Source organism: Schistocerca piceifrons, chromosome X, assembly GCF_021461385.2.
Source record: "Schistocerca piceifrons isolate TAMUIC-IGC-003096 chromosome X, iqSchPice1.1, whole genome shotgun sequence".
In the NCBI taxonomy this organism is placed as follows: Eukaryota; Metazoa; Arthropoda; class Insecta; order Orthoptera; family Acrididae; genus Schistocerca; species Schistocerca piceifrons.
In genome coordinates this window covers 882,956,354-882,970,455 of record NC_060149.1, presented here as the reverse complement: position 1 = coordinate 882,970,455, position 14,102 = coordinate 882,956,354, and the positions used below count along the sequence as shown (strand labels likewise).

General features: G+C 42.3%; 1 protein-coding gene across 1 annotated transcript in view; it reads right to left on the bottom strand.

Annotated features, from left to right (window-relative positions):
* Positions 1 to 13,359: 13,359 nt before the first annotated feature.
* Positions 13,360 to 14,102, bottom strand: part of LOC124721631 (transmembrane protein 183-like) — a 150,144-nt gene continuing 149,401 nt past the window's right edge. Inside the window, exon 7 of the mRNA XM_047246691.1 lies at positions 13,360 to 13,796. Coding sequence (XP_047102647.1) covers positions 13,542 to 13,796 — 255 coding nt within the window. The 3' untranslated portion in view covers positions 13,360 to 13,541. The remainder of the gene's footprint in view (positions 13,797 to 14,102) is intronic.

Genomic DNA, 14,102 nt, shown 5'->3' with positions numbered 1-14,102 from the left:
TTTATTGACTGATTTTAAAGTGCCAGCTATGTCCTCTACACTTTTTTTAATACAGAAAGGTAAAACTTTGTTAAAGCTCCCCTCTTGCCTTTTAACAATTAAAAAAAAAAAAAAAATTCTGACCAGCAGCATGCTTTCTGTTACGATAAAATGAAGAACTCTGAATAATCTCCAAGTCAGGACTGGCTGCACAAGTCATCTTATTAGACTGGGTGTTAATACCCAAGAGTAGTACACCTGTTCCACTGCTAGTTACTAAGTTTAATTTTGAGAGATCCATTTCAGTCCCACGAGCAGCTGGGGAAATAATGGTCCACTCAGACAGAACCAGGTTTCCTATGAGGCTTCCAGCTAATGACTGCTCCACCTCAACAGCCATTCAACCCCATCAACTTGCAGCACACCTGATACTGAGGGGCTTTTTAAATACAGATTTTGAACATCCTCATGATCTGGAAGGCTAAGCAAAGATCCTTAGTCCCTGGGATCTGGAATACGTCACTGCCATGCTGTTCAGTATTCGCTGAAATGTGCCCAGAGCTTACAGTTACAGAGGACTGGTGCCTCTTACCAGACCCCAGCTCAGGAAACCCTGATTTGCCAAGCTCTTACCCAGCAAACAATTGTTGAGCTCTCCAAGATGCTCACCAAATAGCATTACCCGGGGAGCACGTGTGGTCTATTGAATGCCACGCTTCCTCCTCACAGCCTCTTGTGGCATTTGTTGTGCACCTGGTACAAAACATCCCTCCTCCCGGGGGAGGTGGTGGATGGGAGTTGGGGTGGGGAGCTGATGAAGCCTGCTGGCTTCATTAAGTGTTCTGCTTCCTTGCTTGCCAGAATGCGTATTTGGTGGGTGCAAGTATGTTGCTTCCCCTGGCCTTCACTTACAGCAGCGTGGAAAACCTGCTCAAAACCTCAGTGGGGGGAGGGGGGGGGGGCAATCAAGTGTTTACCATTTCAATGATCATAGGCTGGTCCAATGTGTTAAGTGCAATGCCCACTTCCATCAGTCCATTGTCACTAGATGCAGCTCGGACCCACTGCTGGAGGTACTGGTGGGGACAGCTGCTGGCCGCATCGTAAGGTCCCTCACATAGCATATTGCATGTAAGTATAATGATTCTGTAAAAAAAGAGGAAGAAGAAGAACAGCCTAGGAGTTCTGCCTATATGCATGTGAGCATGGTACAGCTCTGCTGTCTGATTTCATTCATATGGCACATTGCGACTCCATTTGAACATTTGATTTTAAACAAAACATTGCCAAAATGCTCCATGGCTATGCCTTGCATCCATGTCTTCTTCCAACAGTTGTACAATGAAATAAGTGTGGGATCATTACGTTTAAAAATTTTTGTTTTGACTGTTGTCATAGCTTGGCTTGTGGATACATGGGTGGCTTTAGTCTGGACAATGTTTGATGCAGTCTTCAATGGAGTTTCTCCTCTGGAGATTGCACACCATGTGGAGTTGCTCTGTACTGAGTGGAGAAGATCAGATGAACTTTGTCTTTATTGTACTGTTGAACCATCTTCATCTTGTGAAAAGTGAAAGTTTGGACAAATTTTTCATTGTGTCCACTAGCTTTAGGATGAAGAGGTGCACTCTGGAAGTGTGAAATACCAAGTTATTTAAATTCATGAGAAGAATATTGTGTGCCATTTTCAGTGGCAATAGATTTCAGCAGTCCAATAGAGAAGACCTTTGACAAAGCGTGATTGGTCTCTGTGGGAGATACTAATGACATCTCTATCACAACTGGAAAGCTGGAGAAAGCCTCAATGAGGATGGACTAGTACCTTCTGAGAAACGGCTCTGCAAAATCAATACGCAGACATGACCAGGGTCTTGATGCTGTGGCCACAGAAAATGTTGTCGAAGTGGAGCAGACTGGTATTTTTTATGTAGCTGGCATTTTGCTTACACCATTTCAGTGTCTTTGTCAATACTTTTCCAGTAGCAATGCTCTCTGGCAATGTGTCTGGTACAAACTTTGCCCTAATGGCATTGATGTAGTACCTGTAATACCTCAGATTTAAGCAACCCAGGGATAATCATTTTTGTCATGCCCGATTTTGAATGTACCAGAATGACAACTTTGTACACTTTAATGCATGCCTCATGTTCCAATAAGATTTAATCTCTGGCTAATTAAATACCTTCTAATCATAAGGATACTCCATTTGAATATACTGTTTCATCTTAGACAAAATGGAATATTTGGGTCCAAGTTTAGCAGTTAAATTTGAGTTAATGAGGAAATTTTCTACAGTGTCTTGACTGTCTATCAGAAAACAAACGTCAGCTGATGAATCAAACTTTTTGACTTGCCCTATTGGCAGGTGCGAAAACAAATTCGTGTTTTCCTGTTGTGCTGTGGACCTGAATACAATATCCTAGTCATAATTTGACAGACGTAGCGCCCAGCACTGCAAACATGGAGGTGTTTGTAGAGGAACAGTATTGTTCAGTTCAACAATGGTCACTAAATGTTTGTGGTCTGCGAGGAGGAATGAATTTACATCTGTAAACAAAATTTTGAAATTTATTGAGTGCAAATGTAATTGTGAGAGCCACCTCCTCAATATGATTATAATTTTCAGAGTGAAATTTTCACTCTGAATCGGAGTGTGCGCTGATATGAAACTTCCTGGTAGCTTAAAACTGTGTGCCGGACCGAGACTCGAACTCGGGACCTTCGCCTTTCGTGGGCAAGTGCTCTCACAGCTTCACTTCCGCCACTACCTCATCTCCTACTTTGATTATAATTTTTTTATGCCACTGTCAGAGTCTCTGAAATGAACGCTATTGATCATTTAAAACCGTAATGTCAATAAGGCAAAATGGTGCCATGCCATAGTCTGAAGTATCTGCAGCAATTGTGAGCATTTTGATTGGAGTGTATTTCATAAAGACATTTGGCATCACACAGACAGTTAGAACTTGTCAAATGCACATTGATGTTCACTGTTCCAGGTCCACTTGGTGCCCTTTTTACAAAAAAACTTGTGCAGCAGTTCACTGACGAAAGCTACATGAAGGAGCAACTTCTGATAATTTATTTGTGCTAATATGGAATGTCACTGCTCAACTTCCTTTGGAGCTGGAAGGTTTTTAATGGTGTCAGTAAGTTGTGGTGTCAGCTTTATGCCGTGTGCTGCCAGTTTGTGACCCAAATATTGCTCCTCGCATTGAATGAAACTGCACTTGTCTTTGCTCCATTTCAAATTTTCCTGTTGTAGAATCTTGAAAACAGATCCAAACTTCTGTGAGACTTCCTGTGCAGTTGCATCTGAGACAAATATGTCATCAATGTAGTTCACAGCATTCAGAGATTTCTGAATTAATTGTTCTAAATACCACTGGAACAAACATTGTGCACTCGCTCTTCTGCAGAGTTAAACTATGGAACACCAGAGACCCAATGATGTATTTATGGCCGTAAATCTGTGCCCATCTTTGCCCAAAGAGATATGGAAATATGCTTCTTTAAGATCCAACTTGGTAAAGTACACACTGACCCACTAATTTTGACATTAGTTGTTCTGGCTTGAGAATAAAATATTAATCAATAAGAATGAGAATTAACTGATGCCTTGAAATCTTCACAGATGCAAAGTGAGTTGTTCAGTTTCTGTACTGCTACAATTGGCATTGCCCTTTGGTTAATAGTTATGGCTTTGGTAACCCCAATCTATTCAAGACCGTAGATTTCCTGTTCCTGTTTATCTTTTAAAGCACAAAGGATGATATGTGCTTTCCATTTGGAATATCAGTTTGAATTTTATTTGCTCATTCATGAATAGTGAAGCCCAAAACATTGAAGAATGAGCGCGTTTTTTGATCTAATAGGCACCCAACAGGAAGGTCATCAGTGCCCTTACACTTACGGAAACAAATGAATGTGGAGAGGAACTAAAATTTTTGTACACTCATGCGCTCCAAATGACCATATAGCCACTCTGTCTCACATGCACTAAAACCAATTACAAGAGAAGGTAACTAATCAAGAAATTAAAACACAGAGAGAACGAAACACAGGAAAGCTAAAATAAAAGCACAGGGAAATGTAACTAGTTGACCACTTACAAAATACGTGGGTGAGCCAGTCAGCCTGTTAACAAAATAAAACATCTCCCTAAAATCTTGTTAAAAATGTTGGACAGTTCACAAAACTTAAAACTTTGACCACATTGTTTGAATATTGCTTAAAATAGGGAGCAGATCTGCCGGCAAATCTACTGCAGTCCATTGGCCAGCAAATAAAATGCAATCCAATAAAATGTGATGCACTGTGATGTGCACCCCACAAGTACCACAAATTGGAGGGTCCTCTTACCGGAGTAAGAATCCATCCATCATAGGACTGTGGCCTATGCAAAGACAAGTAAGAAGGACATCGTCCCACCAACATGGCTGGAAAGAAGTACTCCATGGCCGAGTTGTGGGTTTGACAACATGGAGCTTGTTGCAGGTCACTTACAGCCAATCGTCTTCCTATCGACACATGACTTTGTACCTCAACAGCGAGGTGATAGTATGCAGGGAGGTTACCACACCGAAATACCTGAGGATCACGACATGCCTCCTTGGCTGCTCGATCTGCCCTTTTGTTCCCCGCAATTCCAATGTGCCCAGGTACCCAACAGAAAGACGCCACCTTTCCCAGTCGTTGGAGGTGCAGGAGGTCATCCTGGGTATTCTGGGTTACTTCATCTGCTGGGTACAAATGTTGGAGAGAGTAAAGGACAATCAGATAATCTGAACAAACGAGAATTCTAGCACTGCGAGTGCCAGTGCCAGTGCCCGCAAGATCACATATAATTCTGCATCGAAGATAGTAAATCCTTGGGGCAGTCTGACCTTGAGGACACGATCCAGGAAAACGACAGAGCAACCAACGGCGTCCCCCTGCTTAGGTCCATCAGTAAAAACAGCTACACGTTTGTCGTGCTCAGATAAAATATCAGGAAATATTGCAATAAAAACAGAAGCAGGAGTTCTATCTCTCCTGTACTGCACCAAATTTACAATCACTCTGGGCCTCTCCAGTAATCAGGGCGGCAGACAGTTAAAACACTGGATTTGGGGTCATACTGGCTCCACACCGAGTGACTGCAGCACATGCTACACATGAATCCCAAATGGCATCGTGGCTTATGGACAGTTGGAAAAAAGGCACTCCAGAGGCAGACGAGCAATAGTATGGTGTGTGAGTGAGGTTGGAGCTGCAAGGAACTCATACGTCTGACTCACATTCAGGAGCTGGCGCCACATGGTAAGTGGCAGTTCCCCATCCTCGGCACAGAGGCTGGTCCGATAAGCACCTGTGGCCAGCCGAATCCCCTCATGGTGGACAGCATAATGATCCGCAAGTAAGAGGGCCTCACTGAGTCATACACTGTGCACCTGTAGTCCAGGTGGGAACACACAAAAGCCCAATAAAGCTGGAGGAGGCATGCCCTGTCCACTCCCAAAGACATGTGGCTAAGGCACTTTATGATGTTCAGTGCCTTCAGGGTTCTGGCTTTCAGGTCTCTCAGATGTGGCAACCACAACAATCTATCATCAAAAATGAGGCCCAGAAACTGCACTGTGCCTCTAAAATGTAGAATAACGTCCCCCATATTGAAGGCAGGCAAATTAAAAAGACAGCAAGAATGATAAAATGAAAACACACACACACTCAACTACAGGAAACTGAAAACCAGTCTTTGCAGCCCACTTCTCTAACCTCTGCACTGTAAGCTGCAACTAACAGCTCACTGTTGGAACACTGGATAAGGAGCAGAAAACAGCAAAATCATGCACAAATAAGGAGCACTGTACAGGACTCCTTACCATAGATGTGATGATGACGATGATGGCTATGGCAAAATGAGTAACACTTAAACCACTGCCCTGAGGAACACCTTTCTCCAACTCAAATTGATCAGAGAACATGTCACCAACTCGGGATGCTTATGGAGGAAAGCCTGCTGAATAGCCGCCTCTAGGAGGGTTCAAGTGTTGACAGTGGACTGACATCTTTGGAATCCACACTGAGAGCGGCTAAGAAGTTTCCTGGTCTCCAACAACCAAACCAGACGATGGTTAACCATTCGCTCCAGGGTATTTCCTACACAGCTTGTTAAGGCGATACTCCGATAACTACTGTGACATGTGCAGTCCTTTTCTGGTTTGAGGAGAGGGATCAGAATTGACTTCCTCCACGAGTTGGGGAAGTTCCCCGTCTCCCATATTAGATTAAAACATTCAAGGAGGATTTCCTTTGATGCTGCTGGCAAACGTTGAAGCATGCAGTAATGGGTTTGGTCGTGACTGGGTGCACTGTCACTAATCTGTCAGTGCCAATTCAAGCTGTAACATGGAGAAAAAGGGGTTGTAGGCCCCAGAACTGTTGGGCCTGAAATCCAACTTTTCCCTCTCTACAGTTGCACGGTAGCAATGAAATGCCGAATCCTGGCTTGCATTTGAAGTAGGTTGTGCAAAATGCTCAGCCAGAATCTGAGCAATGTCTCTAGACATTGTTTGGAGGCACCCGTTTCAGCACTAATGCTGTCAGTAAACGACTGTGTTTACCATAAATCTTCCAGATGACTTCCCATACTTTTGTAGAAGAAGTGGAGCGATTGGTGGAGTCCAGGAATGCTTACCATGACCTTTTCTTACTCTCCCTAATGACGCATTGAGCCTTGGCCCTCACGACTCAAAAGGCGCTAAGGTTACCTGACGACTCAAAAGGCGATAAGGTTACTTGCTGTTGGTCGGCATTTAAAATGTTGGAGAGTCCCACACCTTTCCTGGATTGCTGAACTGCAGTCATCTGTCCACCAAGGTACTGAGGTACTGACACCCATTTTCTACATCTACATGGTTACTCTGCAATTCACACTTAAGTGCCTGGCAGAGGGTTCATCGAACCATTTTGGTGGCTTATTTTCAGGTAGTGATCTATCCAGTAGGTGAAGGCGGTTTGGGAAGCAGTAACTGGAATGAAGGCCATCAATGACCTCCCACTGAACAGAGTTGGTGGGGACGGGAGAACAGAAAGAGGTCGATGGTTGAGAATGATCCAGTAGCAGTATAGAAGTGTGTGCGAGTACCCGTGTTGAGGATGCACAGCTCATGAGATGTCATGAGGCTCTCCAACACCCGGCCCCGAGTGCAAGTAGAGGTCGAGCCCCACAGGACATGATGGGCATTGAAGTATCCCAGGAGGAACAATGATCGTGGGAGTTGTGCGATAAGATGTGTGAGAGCCTCAGAGTCTATTGCATCTTGTGGAGGTAAATACAGTGAGCAAACAGTAATCCTTAGACCCACATGAATTTGAACTGCAGCTGCTTGCATGTCAGTAGGCAGGGGGAGAGCAGGAGTTGTGCGCATTCGTGAAAAGTACTACCCCCCTCCCCCCCCCCCCCTCTCCCTCCCTTGGCCCTTTCCCCTGATAAGTCATCCTTGTGGTATGGTGTATAGCCCCGTAGCACAGGGACATCTGTACGTTTAAAATGTGTTTCTTGTAGACAAAAGCACAAGAGGCATGCCTTTGCTAAGAGCTTCAGTTCCTCCACACGAGTCCTGAGCCCATTCCAAGTTCCACTGTAATATGGAATCCATGTCAATGGTGCAATTTTAATTTACACCTATCTTTGCACTGAGGAGATGAAGCACTTTTAGAGTGAGTGGGAGTGGAGGGACTGCCTGGGTCCAAGGCATCAAACTCCATGATGTCCTTCTCATCAGTCTGATGTGCCAGAATGACGTCTGAGGGAACCCGAGCCAGCTTTTGACCTCAACAATGGAATCCTTTGCCAGCAACCTTTCCCTTCGAGGATGATGGGAGAAGGAGTCATTGAGAGGCGCTCGGCTTTTCGTGTGCCTTCTGGATCCTCACTGAGAAACTATTGTTGGTCCTTCCTGGTGCAGCTGCCTCACTGCTTTGTCCTTACTTTTTTTTTGCATGTACACATGCAAGTACAGGAGCTTGTAGTGGATACAGACACACTAGGCATCGTTTGTGTCACAGCGTCCACCTTGGGAACAGGTTTATGCAACATGGAAGAATATGAGGTGGCGAAGACAGCGGTTTCCTTGTCTTATATTCTTTTTTTGCTTCAGCATAGAGGATCCACTTGGTCACTTTTATTTCCTGTATTTTGCATTACTCAGCAAAAACAGGGCTGTCTTAGCTCCAGACTGCATGGACCCCAGAGCAGTTGATGCAGATTGCTGGGGACAGGCAGTCAGTCCCAGCGTCAAGTGCACCTTTTCTGCACTTCCCGGCAGATCACTTCACCTCTACAACTCATTGTGGTACGGCCAAAATGCTGGCTTTTATAGCACTGCATAGGGTTTGTAATGTATGGTGGGGCAATAAGTCAAAGGAACCCCCCATAAGATGTTCAAGCAGTGTCGGAGAATTGAATGTGACAATGAAAGTGGCAGTCTTTTCTGTTTCTCCATTATTCCTGTGCATTTGTTGCTCCACATTGACTATTCCCTGGGATGCCCATTCTTGCTTCAGTTCCGCTATGTCCATGATCTCAGCATGTGACAACGCCCTTCCTGGAGTTGAGAGATGTGCCTCTCAACAATGATATATATTCACCCAGTTGCTGTGATTTCTTAAGAAGTTCCACTTACTTTGACCTGTTAGTTTCGACCAACAATGAGCCATTAAGCAGTCATTTTATAGACTTTAAGGTTCCAGCAAGGCCTTACAAACCCTTATGGATATAACAGGGGGACACTTTTTCAAATGTCCCCTCCTTTCCCTTTATCCATGAGCCTTGGTACTGCAGTCCAAAGTATTCTTATTATCAGGAGGACTAGGCCCCTCTCATTTTTTTTGGATGAACGAGTGTAATACTCGCAAGTGGTACACCCTTCCCGCTGGGAGGAGAAGATGGTGATTTCGAGGGTTCCATCTCAGTCCCACGAGCAGCTAGGGAAATAAGGGTCCACACAGACAGAGCCCAGTGCGCCTAAGTAAGCTTTATACAACTGAGGTGCAGCAGGATCCCCAGAGGTTGCCTGCTAACGATTGTTGCACCTCAACAGCTATGCATCCCATCAGCACACAGCACACCTTGAGATTGAGGGTTTTTCTATGGAGGTTTATTCCGTCCCCTCAATCTGGGCAGTCACGCCAAGATCCCCATTCCCTGAGAAAACGTTCCACCGCTGTGCCACAAGGTTGTCACTGAAGCATACCCAGAGCTTACAGTGACAGGGGTCTGGCAGCACTTACCAGTCCCGAGCTCAGGAACACCAGAGTTGTCAAGCCTGTACCCAGCAAACGAATGCTGAGACCTTGAGGGCAGCATTGAAGAGATACTGTCCTGGTAAATTCTTGGCTTTACTTGAATTTACACCTAAAAACGCAGCTTTTGTAAATTGTTTACACGTCACATCTGCTGAAAATTTTCCTTTTACAGGAATCTCCCGATTGCTGTAACTGAAAGACAAACCTTGAAACTCTGTTAACTTTGGCATTTCCAACTTTCGATTAGCCTGCAGGTTAATGACTGAAATCAACAACACTGTGTCAGTTTGAAAATTGATTGGCACTCTTAACAGTTAAAGATAACTACTACTTATTCCCATCAAAAGTTGACATTCACATGATGTTTTGTTTGTAAAAGTTTTCGAATTTCACTTGACTTTTTATTATTAACCATTGCTGTAATTAAGCTTTAGTGTCTGATTCATTCTCTCACCTCAGCTGTAGGACTGTCTTTTTAGAGTAATTACAATGTGCATTCCTATAGAAACAATTCTCAGTTTTGTGGTTTACACCATAGAATGGCCAAAACTGTAATTTCTAAATCTGGTTACTGTCTGTTTCAGTTGTATAGTCAGTGCACCTTCTATTTTCTATGTCTGGCCATGCTGGCTGCCTGACATGTCAGCTATTTACATGTAGTGAATATGTCAGTAGATTATCACAGCATTGCCTCAGCAGATACATGTGATCGTTTGTACACCTAACTAAAGTAAGTCAGTCTTGTAAAGACAAGCTTGTCCAACAAAGCAAGCCCTTCTTTAACTTATGGTCAGGGGAGTGCATGATACATATCCCTTTGTCAGCAAAGTTCTAGGTCAAGTTTTCATAAACATAGAAAAGTGCACTTATCAAGTAATAATCCTAGCTCCTATTGAAGTAGCTCCTTGGCTATCTATATAGAGTTGCAAACGTTTCTGGATGCCTTTGAAGAAAGCAGGGAAATTTTCAACTGTGATGCTTGTAAGCTCATTTGTCACAGCCCGTTGAAAGTCTGAGATACCTTGATGAAGCTTTCCTTTAAGTCGCCTTTTCACTCGAAACAAGAAAGAAATTGCAAGGTGAGAGGTTGGACAAATATGGCGGATATGAAATGGCAATTACAGAATATGTGGCCAGATACTCGTTAACAAACAAAGCAGTATGGGGTCTAGCATTGTCATGCAGTAAGAACCAGTCCTTATAATGCCACAAATCAGGGCAGCAGCGCCGAATTCCTTGTCACAAATGTTTCAAGTCTTCAATGTTAAGAGTTTGGTTCACTGTTTGACCTGGAGGAACATACTCAGGTGTAAACCAATCCTTTACTACAAGTATCAAAGAATGTGCTGAACTTTGTTCTCGGAGGTGTTGTTTCACATTTTTTTTGAAGCTGGTAATCCAGGACTCCACCATTCAGCACTTTCATGCTTCATGTGAAGGTCATACTGGTAGCACCTATTTCCATTCCCAGCAATAATCAAACAGAAATGTGGTATCACAACTGGATCTATCCAGTAGTTCAGCAGAAATTCTTTGTCTTTCCACTTTATGTTCGTCTGTTGGAGTGTGAGGGACAAGTTTTGCATCAAGTTTGCATTTCCCTAAATCTTCACGTAAAATCTCATGACACATATCACGATTCAAATTAAGTTGTTCTGATACCACACACACCAGTTACCCTGCATATGTCTGTTTAATCATTGGCCATGTTTAACTTGGGGTCTCCCCAAGCTTAACGCAAAACTTAACATTCACTCTTTGCTCACAGTCAGCATCCATTGTTTCACTGTAATTGATGTGTCAAGAACCCAAACACTGTATTGCTAAGCACAGCCATGCCACCTAGTGAGTTTGTGCGGAAACATGTTCCAAGGTCGTTTCAAGGATGCGCACATACCAGGTACATAAAAAAACATTTCTTCCTTTTCAGTATTGCAAACTCAGAAATTAAGAAAACTATCTTGAAACTTTTCTGACAAAGGGAGTATACCAGAAATTAGAGTGTCTGCATAAGATTTATAAAATCAATTATTTTCACAATGAAATTTACATTCTCGACTCAGGTCCTGTAACTGAGTAATCCACTCTTTTTAGCTTTGATTTGACTTCTTTAAACACTGAAAAAAATCTACACTGGCAGCAACAAGATGAACTTGCAAGACAAAATATTTAGCAAGCATTTCTTCAATGTCAGAGTAAGACAGTCACAGGTTCACAAGTAGGTGAAAATTTCTGAATAAGTCAAAATATGCTAATAAAAATGATTTCGTTCCACGTCTCCCGATATCAGACGCGTGAGTTAGTGCAGCTGCAGACACTGTATACGGTTGTTCCAGGCCTCAACTTTCCCCATGAATGCCAGATAGGGTGATGGTGACATCTTAAATTGCAGTGTTTGCTTTTGACCATCATTCTTGCTTCCTTCAAATCTGGTCAAGTGTGCCAACATGAGCTCCTGTGTTTCTGTTAGCTGTTATAGTAATAGGATCAGGGGTTGCAGGATGAGTTCTGGTTGGGCCATGTTTGAAAAATATATAGAGTATAGTTTAAAAAGTTCACAGAAACGTTTTTGGAAAGGAAACAGATTTGCAAACCTAGAACGTAAAACACACATAGTAATAATAAATCACACAGTGCTGCCAGAAATAAAAAAAAAAAGAGATATTTTTCCCAGTAATTTTTCTCTTTGCTCATTGGCCTTGTTGAGGAGAATGCTGTGGGTTTACACTGCCCCACTGTCAGTGTTGAGAACAGTCAAAAAATGTTCAGTTATCTGTAAACTTTTACCTTGTTGCCAAATGTTGGGTATTGGCAAAAATTGTTACAAATAATATGTTGGAAGTTTGTGAACGATTGTCAATGATCTGTAAAGTTTTCCCTCACTGTCAAGTTTTGGGAATGTTTTAACAGAATTTCATGCAAAACATTCCTAGTAACAGAGAAGTGATTTTACTGCTATAGTTTTTTAAGGGTGGCAGACTGTGCACTCATTAACGGAACACTTAACAGGATGGTACTAAAAGAAATGTGGCAACACAATAAGAAATAACCAATATGCATTATTAAGAGTATGTTACAAAATGGTACTTAATTTTGGTACAGTTTGATGTTTGATACTTTGTGTCTTATACCTAATACAATGGTATCTAAATAACTTTGCTGTCTCTTGGCAGTCTATCATATACTGTCACTATGGCAAAATGCAATATTGTAGACACTCATGATTGTCATATTGCTCCATAAACAGTGACTGCTAAGTTGGACTGTTGTCTTTTAAATTGAACTCTCATAACTATACTCCACAGCGTAATTGCAGGTACTGTAGTGAGCTGGCTGCAGGCACTGAAGTAAATTGTACTGTCCTGTACTGCTGTGTGTGTGCGTGCGCATCATATCACATTTTGCGCCTGACAGCAGAAGGATTTCCATCTCCATCAGTACAAGACAGAAGCAACATAGTCCACAGTCGACAGCACTCCCTCTGGTGCCTGGCAACAATATCGGCAGACGAGTACATGCTGATGGACATGATTTGGAAACAAAGTGGTTCAAATTTGTAAGCACCGTCTGGAGGCTGCTGCTCAGAACTGGGAGGTGCCAGGCAAGTGGCTGTGCACGAGTAGAATCTCCTATATGTTGCTAAGATACAAGGTGGTAGTCATGTGGCCAATGCCCTTCTCCACGAATATCAGCAACCTTGCCACTGCCCATCAATTACCCTCACGTACATTCTACTACACAACAGGAAGGTAAATGCTAAACCAGTCAAGTTGAAACAAACTGAGGATTATGATGAGACAGCTAAAGTAAGCTATCAAACTACCCAACTATGATATTTCAGGTGACGCAAAGCTACACTACTGCAAATAACAAAAAGTGGAAAAGAAAAATAAAGCCTAGTGTCTTTCAGACAGTAGTTAACACCCACTAAAATCTTATGATACAAGAAAAATGCAAACTACTTGGTAACCACTGACACAGCATAACTGATATGCACACAGACCATCTAAGTCTACTACAGACTAACTACTGTTAAGAAGTTTCATTTCCTTTTCAGTTAGTTTAGGTAAATCAGAAAACAAACTCGTGTACACGAATACACAAATGCATTTATTTACTGGTTTCATTACTGAATTTTTAACGTACAAGTTGATATGTTTAAACCAAAATCTTTTACATTAGTTCCTTTATTAATGTTGTAGAAAAGACAATACTTAACTTTAGAACACAATCACACTTCATTTTCATTCTTTAATTCCACCTCCAATTCTTCATTTACAGTCAGCAATAGTTATGCAGGGGAGTGGGTGTTTTGCATGTGGGTAACAAGGATTCCACCAGTGAATAAAATTTAAACTTACTATGTAAACTACATCTACACACACAGCTGGTCCTGTGTTAGCAACACTGTAGGTAAACTGCAAATGGGCCTGAGAACCTAAGAGTGCAGTGCCCAACACAACCGATATATCTCTCAACACCATTCCCATAAGTAGGGGCAAGTGCACGAACTGTGAGCACTCGATCTGGAAAGAAAGAAAAAGTAAGATTCCATACATACACAGTCAGTTTATTTTACAGTACAGAAAAACTTAAAAATGAATTGATGTATGCGTGAAATTCACAAATCAAGAAATTTCCTTCACTAATGGAATAGGTATTTTGGAAAATTGGATTCCTGAAGGAATAAACTTAAAAAATGAAATTTATATCAATATGACCTACTGTGAAACACGTATTGTAAAATTTCATTTTCCTATATTCCCATCAACTTCTCCATTAGAAATTTGGTGAATGCAACAACTGTACTACAAGATTTCATACATCATTGG